The following is a 17,155-nucleotide window of genomic DNA, read 5'->3' as shown; positions in this document are numbered from 1 at the left end:
ATTTGACATTGTCCGTAAGCTTGAGTTCATTTGTCTTCCTTAATTGACCACCCATAAACATAACGGACATATACCAGGAGCTGTGCCAGACCCGCCACGTCTGTTGACTCATCCAGCTGTAACGCATAGAATTCACTGGCATGTAAGCGGAACAGTAATTGTTTCAAAACATCTCCTGCCATTTCACTGATGCATCGTAAAACAGTGTTGTTTGATGAAGGCATTGTCTGTATAGTTTTTGTTGGCCTTTTCCCCCAGCATTGGCCCAGCCATATCCGTGGTAGCAGGAAGAATCAAGTCCTCCACAATAGTATGTGGCTTGCCTGTTCTAGCCACTTGGTAGCTCACCATATAAGACTCTTCTAGCCCCTTCTTATTAATGATATCTGTTGCTTTTATACAGTTGGAGTCAGAACTTTACACACACCTTAGCCAAATACATTTAAACTCAATTTTTTTACAATTCCTGACATTTAATCCTAGTAAAAATGTCCTGTCTTAGGTCAGTTAGGATCACCATTTTATTTTAAGACTGTGAAATGTCAGAATAATAGTAGAGAGAATTATTTATTTCAGCATTTATTTATTTCATCACATTCCCAGTGGGTCAGAAGTTTACATACACTAAATTAGTATTTGGTAGCGTTGCCTTTACATTTTTTAACATGGGTCAAACGTTTCGGGTAGCCTTCCACAAGCTTCCCACAATAAGTTGGGTGAATTTTGGCCCATTCCTCCTGACAGAGCTGGTGTAACTGAGTCAGGTTTGTAGGCCTCCTTGCTCGCACATGTTATTTCTGTTCTGCCCACACATTTTCAATAAGATGAGGTCAGTGCTTTGTGATGGCCACTCCAATACCTTGACTTTGTTGTCCTTAAGCCATTTGCCACAAGTAAGTATGCTTGGGGTCATTGTCCATTTGGAAGACCCATTTGTGACCAAGCTTCAACTTCCTGACTGATGTCTTGAGATGTTGCATCAATATATCCACATAATTCTCCTTCCTCACGATGCCATCTATTTTGTGAAGTGCACCAGTCCCTCCTACACCAAAGCACCCCCACAACATGATGCTGCCACCCCCGTGCTTCACGGTTGGGATGGTGTTCTTCGGCTTGCAAGCCTCCCCCTTTTTCCTCCAAACATAACAATGGTCATTATGGCCAAACAGTTTTATTTTGTTTCATCAGACCAGAGGACATTTCTCCAAAAAGTACGATCTTTGTCCCCATGTGCAGTTGCAAAACGTAGTCTGGCTTTTTTATGGCAGTTTTGGAGCAGTGGCTTCTTCCTTGCTGAGCGGCCTTTCAGGTTATGTCGATATAGGACTCGTTTTACTGTGGATATAGATACTTTTGTACCTGTTTCCTCCCTCATCTTCACAAGGTCCTTTGCTGTTGTTCTGGGATTGATTTGCACTTTTTGCACCAAAGTACGTTCATCTCTAGGCGACAGAACGCGTCTCCTTCCTGAGCGGTATGACAGCTGCGTGGTCCCATGGTGTTTATACTTGCATACTATTGTTTGTACAGATGAACGTGGTACCTTCCGTTGTTTGGAAAATGCTCCCAAGGATGAACCAGACTTGTGGAGGTCTACAATTTTATTTCTGAGGTCTTAGCTGATTTCTTTTGATTTCCCCATAATGTCAAGCAAAGAGGCACTGAGTTTGAAGGTAGGCCTTGAAATACATCCACAGATACACCCACAATTGACTCAAATGATGTCAATTAGTCTATCAGAAGCTTCTAAAGCCATGACATAATTTTCTGGAATTTTCCAAGCTGTTTAAAGGCACAGTCAACTTAGTGTATGTAAACCTCTGACCCATTGGAATTGTGATACAGTGTAAGTTAAATAATCTGTCTGTAAACAATTGTTGGAAAAATTACTTGTGTCATACACAAAGTAGATGTCCTAACCGACTTGCCAAAACTATAGTTTGTTAGCAAGAAATTTGTGGTGGTTGAAAAACGAGTTTTAATGACTCCACTCTAAGTGTATGTAAACTTCCGACTTCAACTGTGCATGTCTTACTACTCGAAAGTCATCTTTGTGGCTAAAAATACTTGAATCAGTAATAGAACCCCTTGCCCTTTTTGGTTGTGAGATCTGGGATCCGCTCACCAACCAAGAATTCACAAAATGCTAATTATTCTTACTTTTTAACTGTGCATTTGTTCTCATGGGGAAATGTCCTCACAAGGACATAAGCTATTTTAGGTTTAGGGGTTAGGTTCAGAGTTCAAATCAAATTAAATACAATTTATTTTTCACATGCGCCGATACAACAGCTGTAGACTTCCTTGTGAAATGCTTACTTACGAGCCCTTTCCCAAGAATGAAGTTAAAAAGTAAGAAAAATTGACAAACAAAAGTCACTGTGGGGATGACCTCGTTGATGCACTTGACTGTGGCGAACTCCTCAATGCCATCGGATGAATCCCGGAACATATTCCAGTCTGTACTACGAAACAGTCCTGTATCTTAGCGCCTGCTCTCTGGGTGAGCCTTTTCTTGATTGCTTACGGCTCGTTGCCGTTCTGCCGATGTATAGAAAAAACTGCTAGATTTATATTTTCCATGTCCTTGTTCAGCTACAACTCTGAGAAACATAGGATAATACAGATCACGTTGATAGGCTAGTCTCGAACGGAGCTTGTCCAGTTTATTCTCCAGTGATTGAACGTTCGCCAATAGAACGGAAGGGAAAGGCAGTTTATCCACTCGCCAACCTAGTCTCATCTGGTATCCCACACACTGGCCTCTATAACGCCTCCTTAGATGAGTAGTATGTCCTTCGCCCCCAACTAATTGCAGTACTATTCCCTTCAGCTCCATTCTTTTAGGGTTACAATTAGGGTTAGGGTTATAATTAGGGTTAGGGTCAGGAGTTAGGTTTAGCGTTAGGATTTTGAATGGAAATGGTGTGTGTGTGAGAGAGAGAGAGCGAGAGAGAGAGAGAACGTAAGAAAGTAAAACAGATAGGAAGAGAAAAAGGGAGTGTTGGTGACTTTAGCCAAACAACAATCACACATTATTGTCGAAGTAAAATATATATATATATATTATTAACATGGGTTGGATTAGTAGAATTGAGCAGAACAATACGTTTATCACTTTACTATTGAAAGATTAGCTAAATGTTCTTGCCCACACCGATTGGTTGACCACTACCTTGCTGCTTGTCAAACCGCTCCTGCGTAATCCAATTGAGTTCTTATACCTGGAGTCTAAAAATAGTCCAAATTGACCGAAAACCCAGTATCGATACATCGCTACGTTTGTGTACAGAACATTATATTCTATGGAGAAAATGTGTTATTTCCACGCTATCTTGTGATGGATTTATGGATAGATGAAAAGTCGCCTGATAGGCTAGAAAAAGTAGCGAATGAAGAGTACAGCCACAGGTGGAATACCCTGTGATGCTTGAGAAGATTACATTCGAGCTGCTGGAGGTTTTCTGAAGAGGGACTTCTTCATATATTGAATGAAATAAGGTAAAGTTATGGGTTTAAGTGGATAGAATTGCACAAAAATATAGACCTACATCTATTCAACACAGATGTGATATTCTATGAATGTCTAAAAGTTGCGGGAACACGACCAATGAGTAATTTAATTAATGCCGGTATGTCATCGGGAGGTAATTGTGGCCCGATCTTTCCATTAGGTATTTACAGTTTAATTACAACATATTCCATCGACAGTTTCTAGACAATAGCCTGGTAGAGAGTTTATCGTCAGCGATAATTTTAGCCCATTAATTTAATTATTGGGCAAGTGATTTTGATATTTTGCTAGGATAAGAGTTAGTAAATATGTTTTAAATGCAAAGACAGCATGAATATAGCCAGTTATCATGCCTTTATGTTTAAATTATTAATATATTTTTGTACAAACTGTCCTGGTGCAAAAATAGACCTACCCTGTCTGACCTGGGGCAGGGTAGCCTGATGTATGATATTTGTTTCTTTTCAGAGTGAACCAATTGGGAACGTGGTATTTAGGGAGTGGGTGTACCCATCCATCAGTCTCACTTTGTTGATGTCGTTTGTACCAGCCTTCAGCCTTCTCATCTAAGATACAGTGTTGCCATTTTACTGATGCCTGTTATTGCAGCAGTAGTGCTTACTCTCTTCTGTCAGAAAACACAACCTTGTGTGAGTTACAGTTGAGTGATTGCCTACCTACTTATTTTGGGATAAAAGGAATCCTCAGTTTGCCATTGTTTATGAGAAACGCTATCTTATAGGACTACTTTGAAAGTAATGTCATCATCAACCAAGATGGCAAATGCTTAGTCTCGGCTTGTAAATGCTGTCCTGTTCAACTGCTCCCAGGTTGAAAAACAATAGGAACTACTGTGTTCCTGTAGAGCAGATACAATGGCTTTGTAGCAATTAGATTTCCCACTAAACCTGGTGTCCCCGGACAGCCTTCGTTGGCCCAGATCAATCCTTGATCAAATGCTGGTACAGAGTGTGTTAGGTCTCAGCTCACTCTTTGAATATTGGCGTATGAAGATTACTTATTTCATTTGAGTTTAGCTACAGTATGAATACCCATATACCCACTGTTATCCCTGATTCAAAACACCAACAAGGCTACACAATATATGGTATAACTGTAATGACGAACCCAGCATAACTAACTCCCTACAGTATATCTTTTTGGAGACGTTTCCACCTGCAGGAACCAGAGATGCTACACAATCAATTCAATCGCTGACATTCATTTTATTATAGTTATGTGTTTTCATTTGATTTAGTTAATATTTTTAGTAATCATGTATGATTTTAGAGTGAAATGGGATACCACCTTTTGTTCCATTCATCACTCAGTCAGTGTATAACTACATAACTTGGAGGTTTCATTTAAAGAAAAGTGAACCAGCACACAAAAACAAAATACCTAATGGGTTGTTCCAACCTCCTTGCTCCAAAATACTTTTTCATGTATTACATTCAGTAATGTTTCTTTTTTTTTGTCCCAATTTCTTGTGGAATGACCCTAATGCTAAAATGCCATCGCTGTTTAGTGAAATCGTACACGAGGTAAACTAATTTAATATGTCAGTGAACCTCAGCACTGTCACTTTTCATCTCAACGCTTCGCCTTCACCTTGGTGACGAGAGGGAGAAAAAAAATCAAAGGCACAGAGAGAGCAGAGACATTAGAGCAAATCCTTCAGGCTCTGTGAAAGCCAATTACCGGTATTTGCCAATTGAAAGCTCAGTTTGAATGTGTGAAAGCCTGGTGTGCGTGTGTGAGGAAGAGGGGGAAGAAACAGATGGATGGAGGAGGGGAGGGGGCGTCTGTATTGCCTTCCATTAGACCAAGCATTGGCCTTACCCGTTGTACTCTAGATATTTATCTGTAGATGGTTGTTTAATGGGCCAAATGTACCTTTGTTATCCTAATAACTCTATATTCTCAGCGAAAAGGATCACTTTGAGATAATGATTTATGCGATAAGACAGTACAGTTGTGTGGACCCTTTTTAAAACTCAGAAATTATTCTGGAAACGATTATGTTTCTTACATTCAACACTTTCATTGTAATCCAAATATCAGCTTCGCTTATTTTTTCACAGAGACTGTGATGAAACATATATTGCTCATCAAATAACATCAGATTGAATTAGTCACATGCTTTGTAAACAACAGGTGTGGACTAATAGTGAAATGCTTACTTACAGGCCCTTTCCAACAATGCAGGGAAAAATGAAATAGAGAAATAACAGAAAAGTAAAACATGTAATAATAAATACACAATGAGTAACGATAACTTGGTTATATACACAGGGTATCGGTACCTAGTCGATGTGAAGGGGTACGAGGTAATTGAGGTAGATACTTTACCTATGTACATATAACTAGGAATAAAGTTTGCTAGTACAGCATTTGAACTTAAATAACAACAAATATTCCCCCCTATAGATAATATATGACTGTATCTACCCATGGCTGTGTCCCCCAGGATGGGCACGTTCGTGACCCTGGCAGAGGTGCTGGAGGCCCGGGGGTCACCTCTGGAGGAGGATGAGGTATGGCGTCTGCTTTTGGGCACCGCCGAGGCCTTAACGGACATCTCCCACAAAGGTACCTGGACACATTTCTATCCCATTCCTGACCCATGATAATACCCACTGGCAGTTGCTAAAAGGATCTTTTGGTCTTAAAGGGATTGTTCATGGCCCATCAAACATTTGTCCGATGTTTGCAGATCTCAAAAGTGGTCTAATATCCCATGACTTCTGTTATTACATGCTTCTTTATGCATTAGAAGAAATAGGCCTCAAATCGGAAATGAATGGGAAAGATAGGCACAACCATATCATATCGTGCTCTACTTCTAATGTCTGACAAACGTACATTTTTGGAGTGAATTATTCCTATAGCCATGCAGACATGCAAGTTAATAAAATCCTTGGTTTCATGCATGTTAACATTAGAAGCCTACTCCCTAAGTTTGCTTTATTCACTGCTTTAGCACATTCTGCCAACCCAGATGTCTTTGCCGTGTCTGATTCCTGGCTTAGAAAAACCACCAAAAACCCTGAAATTTCCATCCCTAACTATAACATTTTCCGCCAAGATAGAACTGCCAAAGGGGGCGGTGTTTTAATTTACTGCAGAGACAGCCTGCAGAGTTCTATCTTACTATCCAGGTCTGTACCAAAACAATTCGAGCTTGTACTTCTAAAAATTCACCTTTCCAGAAACAGGTCTCTCACCGTTGCCGCTTGCTATAGACCACCTTCTGCCCCCAGCTGTGCCCTTGACACCATATGTGAATTGATTGCCCCCCATCTATCTTCTGAGCTCGTTCTGCTAGGTGACCTAAACTGGGACATGCTTAACACCCCGGCCATCCTACAATCTAAGCTTGATGCCCTCAATCTCACACAAACTATCAATGAACCTACCAGGTACAATCCCAAATCCGTAAACATGGTCACCCTCATAGATATCATCTTAACTAACTCGCCCTCCAAATACACCTCTGCTGTTTTCAACCAAGATCTCAGTGATCACTGCCTCATTGCCTGCATCCGTAATGGGTCTGCAGTCAAACGACCACCCCTCATCACTGTCAAACGCTCCCTAAAACACTTCTGCAAACAGGCCTTTCTAATTGAGCTATGGTGTCCAGAGTATCCTGGAATGACACTGACCTCATCCCGTCAGTAGAGGATGCCTGGTTATTCTTTAAAAGTGACTTCCTCATCATCTTAAATAAGCATGCTCATTCAATTTTTTTAAAACTAGGAATAGATATAGCCCTTGGTTCACTCCAGACCTGTCTGCCCTTGACCAGCACAAAAACATCCTGTGGCGTTCTGCATTAGCATCGAATAGCCCCCGTGATATTCACATTTTCAGGGAAGTTAGGAACCAATATACACAGGCAGTTAGGAAAGCTAAGGCTAGCTTTTTCAAACAGAAATTTGTATCCTGTAGTACAAACTCAAAAAAATTCTGTGACACTGTAAAGTCCATGGAGAATAAGAGCACCTCCCAGCTGCCCACTGCACTGAGGCTAGGAAACACTGTCACTACCGATAAATCCACAATAATTGAGAATTTCAATAAGCATTTTTCTACGGTTGGCCATACTTTCTACCTGGCTACCCCTACCCCGGTCAACAGCCCTGCGCTCCCCACAGTAACTCGCACAAACCTCCCCCACTTCTCCTTCACCCAAATCCAGATAGCTGATGTTCTGAAAGAGCTGCAAAATCTGGACCCCTACAAATCAGCCAGGCTAGACAATCTGGACCCTCTCTTTCTAAAATGATCTGCCGAAATTATTGAAATTATTGCCCTATTACTAGCCTGTTCAACCTCTCTTTCGTGTCGTCTGAGATTCCCATAGATTGGAAAGCTGCCGCTGTCATCCCCCTCTTCAAAGGGGGATACACTCTAGACCCAAATTGCTACAGACCTATATCTATTTTACCCTGCCTTTCTAAGGTCTTTGAAAGCCAAGTTAACAAACAGATTACCGACCATTTCGAATCTCACCGTACCTTCTCCGCTATGCAATCTGGTTTCAGAGCTGGTCAATGGTGCACCTCAGCCACGCCCAAGGTCCTAAACGATATCATAACCGCCATCGATAGGAGACATTACTGTGCAACCGTATTCATTGATCTGGCTAAGGCTTTTGACTCTGTCAATCACAACATTCTTATTGGCAGACTCAACAGCCTTGGTTTCTCAAATGATTGCCTCGCTTGGTTCACCAACTACTTCTCCGATAGAGTTCAGTATGTCAAATCGAAGGGCCTGTTGTCCGGACCTCTGGCAGTCTCTATGGGGGTGCCACAGGGTTCAATTCTCGGGCCGACTCTCTTCTCTGTATAGATCAATGGTCGCTCTCGCTGCTGGTGATTCTTTGATCCACCTCTACGCAGCCGACACCATTCTGTATACTTCTGGCCCCTCTTTGGACACTGTGTTAACTAACATCCAGATGCGCTTCAATACCTACAACTCTCCTTCCGTGGCCTCCAACTGCTCTTAAATGCTAGTAAAACTAAATGCATGCTCTTCAACCGATCGCTGTCCGCACCTGTCCGCCCGTCCAGCATCACTACTCTGGACGGTTCTGACTTAGAATATGTGGACAACTACAAATACCTAGGTGTCTGGTTAGACTCTCCTTCCAGACTCACATTAAACACCTCTGATCCAAAATTAAATCTAGAATCGGCTTCCTATTTCACAACAAAGCATCCTTCACTCATGCTGCCAAACATACCCTCATGAAACTGACCATCCTACCGATCCTCGACTTCGGCGATGTCATTTACAAAATAGCCTCCAACACTCTACTCAACAAATTGGATGCAGTCTATCACAGTGCCATCCGTTTTGTCACCAAAGCCCCATATACAACCCACCACTGCGACCTGTATGATCTCGTTGGCTGGCCCTCGCTTCATACTCATCGCCAAACCCACTGGCTCCAGGTCATCTACAAGCCAATTCTTCCTTTGGCCTCCTCTCCTTCCAGTTCTCTGCTGCCAATGACTGCAAAAATCTATGAAGCTGCAGACTCTTACCTCCCTCACTAGCTTTAAGCACCAGCTGTCAGAGCAGCTCACAGATCACTGCACCTGTACATAGCTCATCTGTAAATAGCCCATACAATCTACCTCATCCCCATACTGTATTTATTTATTTATTTATCTTGCTCCTTTGCACCCCAGTATCTCAACTTGCACATTCATCTTCTGCACATACTACCAGTCCAGTGTTTAATTGCTATATTGTAATTACTTTGCCACCATGGCCTTACCTCTCTTATCCTACCTCATTTGCACATGCTGTATATAGATTTTTCTACTGTATTATTGATTGTGTTTGTTTATTCCATGTGTAACTCTGTGTTGTTGTATGTGTCGAACTGCTTTGCTTTATCTTGGCCAGGTCGCAGTTGCAAATGAGAACTTGTTCTCAACTAGCCTACCTGGTTAACTAAAGGTGAAATAAATCAATACAAATAAAAATAGTATGTCTTTTGTCTTGTTCTCAGGTTCTGGTAACATGTGCAGTGTACTGAGCCCCGGCTCTATGTTACTGTCAGCCAGTGGGAACCTTGCTTTTAAAAGCTGTGCCCGGTCAGGGGACCTGGGCTCCTTCACTGCTCCAGAGGTACAGGATGGACACGCTGCTTTCAACAGGACAGCCTCAGAAAAGGTCATCAATAAATCCTGCTCTTAGAGTAATCATAATAATAATAATTATAATAGATGTGTTTTATACAGCGCTTTTCATTACAAGTAGAATCTCGAAGTCGGAAAAAAAAATTGTACAAATAAAAAAAAATACAAGTAATTGTATATCACTACTAGCGTAGTTCCAGATCTGTCTGTGCTGTCTGGAAAACTCCTATGGTTATTGGCATGACATCTCACCACTGTTTTGGTTCTTGACTTTTGGTGTTACATGAATTCCTCTGGAAGGATTTTACTCATTTTTGTGTGTTTTTTTTCAGATGGTTGTATATTCTCTAGGAATGACCCTCTACTGGTCCGTTGATTATCAACTACCTCAAAACCAACCCATTCAGCTGAGTGAAAAACTGAACAACCTGTTGCTGAGCATGTGTGAGGACACGGTCCAGAGACGAGCGGATCTCGTGACTGTGCTGGAGACCTGTGACCAGCACATCAAGACTGCTCAACTGCCCCCACCAGAGAAGCTCATCAAACAGCTAGTAGAAGATGTGTTTAGGGACTCTGTGAGTTCACCCACATTCCCTTTGGTTTATGAAATGCACCTGTAGTCAGTATAGGTATCTCTGTACCTACCTGGCTGTTGTGTATGCAAAACCCTGGTCTACAGGTATACATTTGGCAGTCATACGTAAGTCATTATCAATTGATTTTGTCCATTTGTTATCGATAAGCTGAAATTGAGATCGGTCTTGCCCAGTTTGGTATAGGCCTACACAGAGGGCGGCGCACAATTGGCCCAGCGTCATCCGGGTTTGGCCGGTGTAGGCCGTCATTGTAAATAAGAATGTGTTCTTAACTGACTTGCATAATTAAATAAAGCATTCGTTGAAGCGGTGGGGGAGACATGAAGTCATTAACTCAAGCTTTTAGCTTTGAATGTCTTCACCCTACACTCCATGTGCCGTCCAGCACAATGACATTATAAGGTCAGAGTTCCTAGAAATACGTTGGCATCCATATTGTGACACTACGGACTCTTGGCTGGCTGAACCTCTATCTCGGCTGCCGTCTAAAGCTGAGTTTTATGACATATGGTTATTTTTAAGGATAGGTCATTGCAACTTTTCTAATTAAGTAGCTTTCATTTTATTGGGTTTTGTAGGTCAATCATGTGTCTATGGCTGAGAATGGTCCTCAACTTACTGACCGGAGTCAGATGGTCAGAGAGAGGATTCACAGTTTCTCAGGAAGTGCCTCGTACCATAACTCTACCTGGGCACTGAGAAACGGAAGCAACTCAACATTCCAAGCCGAACTTAGCAGAGGGTAAGAACCTAGCCGGCGCCTTTCAAACAACAAAGGCTCATTTTGACCGTAATACACAAAGTATCAGCTTTACAAATGTAGTTTTTTAAAGGGATAGTTCACCCAACAGTCTGTGGACAATAAATTAAAGAATCCATGTATTCTTTTTTTCTTACAGAATTGCCCAGGGGTTACGTCACAGAGAGAGTTACTGCAGCTATCAATTCCGTAACCCCTGTAGCCCTTACCTGGATGGCTTTCGCCGTGGCAGCGTCAGACCTATACCATATGTGTATCTGAACGAGTCCACTGTCAGTCTTAATGAAAAGAAAGCCAAGGTATGATATCATAGAGAGTCATGTGACATTTTGGGTTGAAATACCAGAAGATATAGTATATTAATAAAAAAAAATTGTGGATTCGGCTATTTCAGCCACAGTATAAAATTGAGCACACCGCCATGCAATCTCCATAGACAAACATTGGTAGTAGAACGGCCTTACTGAAAAGCTCAGTGACTTTCAGCGTGGCACCATCATAGGATGCCACCTTTCCAACAAGTCAGTTCGTGAAATGTCTGCCCTGCTAGAGCTGCCCCGGTCATCTGTAAGTGCTGTTATTGTGAAGTGGAAACGTCTAGGAGCAACAACGCCTCAGCTGCAAAGTGGTAAGCCACACAAGCTCACAGAATGGGACTGCCGAGTGCTGAAGCGTGCAGCGCGCAAAAATCATCTGTCCTTGGTTGCAACACTCACTAATCGCCCAACATCAGTGCCCGACCTCACTAAAGCTTTTGTGGCTGAATGGAAGCAAGTCCCCACAGCAATGTTCCAACATCTAGTAGAAAGCCTTCCCAGAAGAGTGGAGGCTGTTATAGCAGCAATGGGGGGACCAACTCCATATTAATGCCCATGATTTTGGAATAAGATGTTCGACGAGCAGGTGTCCACATACTTTTTGTCACGTAATGTAGTTCTTAACGTTTCCCTCCTTTTGTTATCTGCAGGATGTGGGTCCAGAGTTGTTTCGAATGTTAGATGAGCCACTGATTGTCTTGGAGCTGCCCGGATCCATTGTTGTAATTATGACTTTTCATCATCAAGAACTCCATCATCAAATGGTTTTTTACATCATCCCAACTATCACCAGCCTGTCTATCTATTAATCACTATCTTTCTGTCTGTCAATCCAGTCAAAGAAAGGGAAGTCTCCCTCCACTATGAGGGAGCTGAGTGTGGTCATGCCAAACGGACAGAGCATCCTGGTCAAGTGTGACGTCAAGTCAGGAGGAGGGGATGTCTTTGATATGATTGTTGCCCACTCCAACCTGGTTGAACACTTCTACTTCGGCCTTGCTTACATTGATGGTAATTGACCAGGTTCACTAGTGTTTTTGTTTTGAATGGCTCTTGTCCACTACCTGCTGATTTGTTGTTGTTTAACTACACTTCTGAAAAAGTCTTTACATGGTTGATGTGTTAAACATGTCACTCTTTTTCATCTTGTCTCGGTTTTTAGATAATGAGTTTTTCTTCCTGGACAATGACACAAAGATATCCAAGGTTGCCCCTGATAGTTGGAAGAAAGTGCCTACCTCCACTTTTGTCCTTTTCTTCAGGGTCAAATTCTTTGTCCACGACATCGCTCTACTTTTGTAAGTAAAGTACGACACATCCTCCTATGCTCACACTGTGTTGTATTGAAGGACGACCTATAGAATCCATAGATGTCAGGCAACATTGCAGATGGTCCACCGATTCCTCTATGTAAGCATATTGTGGTTTTTTTGGCAGGCACAAACTGACCCGTCACCAGTACTACCTACAGCTGAGGAAAGATATACTGGAGGACAGGTTGTCCTGCCATGAAGAGACAGGCCTATATCTGGGTGCCTTGGCTCTCCAAGCAGAGTATGGAGACTGCATGCCTGAGGTGTTTGCTACTTTTTATTTTAGTTATATGGTCATGAAGTATCTTTGATATGCTGTAACGCACAAATGTCACATGATTGGTCAAGGTCTAGGCAGATTTAACTGCATACTTAAATATCAATTGCCTTGTTAGTATTTCGTAATATTAGCTCTGGAAATTTTATAGTTGAGTGATGACTAACTTTGTCTGATCTTTTCTAAAGGTTTACGGGAGGAACTACTATCGACCAGACCAGTACGTTGCCAAGAGCGTCATGGAGAAAAGAGCCCTTCCTTACCTAAAGGAGGAGTTGCTACGGTTACATGCCAACAACTCCACGATGAGTACCGACGAGTCCGAGCTTGAGTTCCTCAAGGTAACATGAACCAATGAAAACGCTTCATAGAGTTCTACGTTTTATATCGTTATATTCATGCTATTAGTTCCATACTCAGTGGACTGATATTTGAATCATTACACCAAAAGGCTGTGGCACCTGCACAGTGGATTAATGATGAACATATGGTAATATTGTATATTACATAAACGTTTGGCTTGTATTCTTAGCCTGTGTGGTAAACTTGTACATCGGCAGTTCCCGGTTTCCACTAGATTCCACAGCCACAAAGTCAAAATATCATAAAAATTCATGAAAACAAAATTTGCTTCTTGGTCTTAATTTAAGGTTAGGGTTAGGCATAAGATTAGCAGTGTGGTTAGGGTTAGGGTTAAAATAAAATGTAATAAAGAGAAATTGTAGAAATAGGCGTGGTTTATGACTTTGTGGCTGTGGAAGCTAGTGACGACCCAGTTCTAACGTCTAACTTCCTTCCCAGGCCACCCAGCAGCTTCCTGAGTACGGCGTTCTGTTCTACCGCGTGGGGCGCGAGAAGAAGCCAGTCATCGGAGAGCTGATCCTAGGAGTGTGTGCCAGAGGAGTCATAGTGTATGAGGTTAAAGATAGCTCTCGCTCCACAAGTCAGACATTCCACTGGTGGGAAACAAACAGTATCTCCTCCTCTGTGAGTATTATGCCTTTTTAGATAATCCAAAACTCCGTTTTTTTACATTTTAAAGTGGCACTCCAATCTCCTTTTCACCTCAAAAAAGTAAATCAGGTGTTAAACCTGATTTACTTAACAAAAGGCACATCTCAATAGGTGGTCCAGGTATCCTCATCATCTCAATAGGTGGTCCAGGTATCCTCATCATCTCAATAGGTGGTCCAGGTATCCTCATCATCTCAATAGGTGGTCCAGGTATCCTCATCATCTCAATAGGTGGTCCAGGTATCCTCATCATCTCAATAGGTGGTCCAGGTATCCTCATCATCTCAATAGGTGGTCCAGGTATCCTCATCATCTCAATAGGTGGTCCAGGTATCCTCATGACATGGCACAAGTGGGGGAGCCTTTCCTTTCTTTTTTTTCTCCTCTTTTATTATAATATTTTTTTTTACCCCCTTTTTCTCCCCAATTTCATGATATCCAATTGGTAGTTACAGTCTTGTCCCATTGCTGCAACTCCAGTACGGACTTGGGAGAAGCGAAGGTCGAGAGCCATGCGTCCTCCGAAACACAACCCTGCCAAGCCACACTGGTTCTTGTCACACTGCGCGCTTAACTCGGAAGCCAGCCACACCAATGTGTCTGAGGAAACACTGTACAACTGGCGACCCTGTCAGCGTGCATGCGCCCGGCCCGCCACAGGAGTCGCTATAGAGCGATGGGACAAGGACATCCGGCCAAACCCCTCCCCTAACCCGGACGACGCTGGGCCAGTTGTGGGCTGCTTCATGGGTCTCCCGGTCGTGGCCAGCTGCGACACAGCCCAGGATCGAACCCCCCTGGCATTTACGCTTTTGTTCTCTATTGTTCTTCAAGCAAGGAGGGAGGCCGATGACTTAACGGATTTCCATCAGACCAACTCCTTGATTGCCCTACTTTGCAGTTGTGTTTAAAATGCACTATTATGCTCAAAATGTTGTTTTTTTACCCTTTAGTGTGTGTATTTACTGTAAATATACTTGGGATATTAGTTTTCAGCAGTAAAAGTATTTTATTTAAAAAAAATTAGCGCTGGAGATGCATTTTAATAAAGGAAACTGAGGAATATTGAAAGTGAATATAGTTGACTATAAAGTGTTTGTTTAGTCAGTGAATTTTGTAGCTGTTGTTTTGTTGGCTTGTTATGTCTGTAAATGCCTTAGCCCCTCCTTGCTCTCTGTCCCACCACAGTGCCGGAAATTTGTCATCGAGAGCAGAGGGAGCGCGAGAAAGCACACCTTTGTCACCGAGAGATCCAAGACGGCCATGTACCTGTGCAACCTCTGCTCTGCCCAGCACAAGTTTCACAATGAGATGAACTCTCGCCAGCTCGGACACAGTCTGGCCTCAGGTCGGAACATTTTATAATGACATCATAACTGGTAAAGTCACATGGTCAAGAAAAAAACTCCTGGCCCAAACCATAACCACTTCTACATTCCTGTAAATAGTGTCCCAGATACAGCTTGTTCAGATTCTATACTGTTTGTGTCCTGTTCTTGGTGAATCTCTTTTTGCCAGACCCTTCAGCCATATACAGTATATAGCTAATAAGCTATATATCCCGCTAATGTACCACGTGGGCTTATTGATAGGCCAAACAGAGAAACTTCTGGATCATTGGATTATAGCACAGTTATTGGATCTACATCTATCTTGATTTCATTATAGCCACCTTTGACCAACCTTGATTTGAAAGAAAGAGCCCTTTTTTCTTTCCAGAGGACAACATAGTGCAATATGCGGCAGAGTGTCGGGCACAGAACAGCCAGATGAACAGTCGGATGAACAGGAACTCTGAGACCGTACTGACAGACAGCGGTCTGACCACACCGCAGGACAGCTCCATGACCCAACTGTGTGATGACATCGCCGCCAAGATCGAGGCGCGGATCAAACAGCACCGTGTCCTCAACGAGCAGGGGTAGGACTGATGGAGAGCATACCCACTGGACACAGGCGCCAGTTCAACATCTATTTTTGAATTACATTTGGTTGACTTGTCAACTAACGTGAATTCAACGTGAAATCAACAAATGTCACCACGTCATTGGATTTAGATTAAAAGTTGGGTGAAAAAATGACGAAATCCCCTTAAGTTGATGACTTTTTGCAAATTCACTTGGTTTCCCACGTTGATTTAACGTCATCAAATTGAATTATTTTGTTGAAACGACATGGAAACAATGTTGATTCAACCAGTTTGTGTCCAGTGGGTAAAGTATTCTTCTCTGTATTATCTCTTTCTGTATACACTACTGTACATTCCTTTGCATTTCATTTCTTGCATGTTTTAAGTATTTCTATTTCCCTGCATGTTGTAAGTCATTTCTCCCTGTATAATTTCCAGCAGAAGGAGACCATTGCCTGGGAACCTGTCTCCAGCCCTGTCTCGTGGGCCTGGGAAGTGTGGGTCAGAGGTCAACCCCATGTCCTCAGCAGGCAGAGGTATGGATAGATGATCAGCTCCTAAGAAAATGAACCTCTTAACACTGGGTAATCAGGTACAGGATCAAGTGTTCACATTCTGGAAGCGTTCCAAAGCCGAGCACCGTGCGGAAGACATCCTAGCAACCGTTGTAGTAGCCTGTCAGTATCATCCAAAGAGATGGCATACGGGTTTCTTATGAGGTGCTGCGGTTAATGTACAGTAATGCGTTTAAAGGTAGCTGCGGTATTTCTGTCAACAGATGTTTTTGCCCAAACGAAGAGAGTCATACAAGAGAGAGAAGTAATTAGTGTGTGCTTACAGAAAGACCCAAAGCTCGGCGTCGGTAAGTTCATCGCTTACAGCATTTAGTCATATATCCATTAAAGGATATGTTATAGAATAGAACTAAAATGGAAAAGTACTTTTATCTATTCAGGTGTTGTTATAGTGGGAGAAGACACGGTGGGGAAGTACGACCTGGGTATCTTCATAGCATCTATCGTACGGGGAGGACCAGCGGATAAAGATGGCCGCATCAGACCAGGTAGGTGATTAGGTTTTATTTCTGGGCTTCTCCTCACAAAGCTCACACCGGGTTATGACGCCTGGGCACATTGGTGAACAATAACCTTGCATGCCAGGTTTATTTTTAAGCTCTCATGTGAGCTTTTTCTCTTGACACTGCCGGTTAGTCATGACTAGGGCCCTATCTACACTCTTAGTAAAAAAGGTGCTATCTAGAACCTTAAATGGTTCTTCGGCTGTC

At 42.4% G+C, this 17,155-nt stretch overlaps 1 protein-coding gene across 7 annotated transcripts in view; it reads left to right on the top strand.

Moving 5' to 3' along the window:
• Positions 1-3,268: 3,268 nt before the first annotated feature.
• The window catches only part of LOC115157687 (tyrosine-protein phosphatase non-receptor type 13), a 29,957-nt gene continuing 16,070 nt past the window's right edge, over positions 3,269-17,155 (top strand). For 6 of the 7 annotated variants that reach the window (XR_003868533.1, XR_003868531.1, XR_003868532.1 and 3 more), the window contains exons 1-17: positions 3,269-3,504; positions 5,988-6,109; positions 9,552-9,715; positions 10,014-10,259; positions 10,859-11,022; positions 11,180-11,339; positions 12,008-12,079; positions 12,194-12,368; positions 12,520-12,655; positions 12,795-12,933; positions 13,136-13,288; positions 13,749-13,934; positions 15,150-15,309; positions 15,681-15,882; positions 16,309-16,406; positions 16,649-16,732; positions 16,826-16,933. Coding sequence is in view for 1 of the 7 variants with exons in the window: in XM_029706155.1 (XP_029562015.1) it covers positions 5,989-6,109; positions 9,552-9,715; positions 10,014-10,259; positions 10,859-11,022; positions 11,180-11,339; positions 12,008-12,079; positions 12,194-12,368; positions 12,520-12,655; positions 12,795-12,933; positions 13,136-13,288; positions 13,749-13,934; positions 15,150-15,309; positions 15,681-15,882; positions 16,309-16,406; positions 16,649-16,732; positions 16,826-16,933 (2,368 nt within the window). In the remaining 6 variants the exon portion in view is untranslated. The remainder of the gene's footprint in view (positions 3,505-5,987; positions 6,110-9,551; positions 9,716-10,013; positions 10,260-10,858; positions 11,023-11,179; positions 11,340-12,007; positions 12,080-12,193; positions 12,369-12,519; positions 12,656-12,794; positions 12,934-13,135; positions 13,289-13,748; positions 13,935-15,149; positions 15,310-15,680; positions 15,883-16,308; positions 16,407-16,648; positions 16,733-16,825; positions 16,934-17,155) is intronic. The other variant, XR_003868535.1, reaches the window with a different exon arrangement.

The sequence above is a fragment of the Salmo trutta genome, chromosome 2 (assembly GCF_901001165.1).
Source record: "Salmo trutta chromosome 2, fSalTru1.1, whole genome shotgun sequence".
Taxonomy (NCBI): Eukaryota; Metazoa; Chordata; class Actinopteri; order Salmoniformes; family Salmonidae; genus Salmo; species Salmo trutta.
The sequence above is the reverse complement of the archived record's forward strand: the minus strand, read 5'-3'. Positions and strand labels throughout refer to the sequence as shown.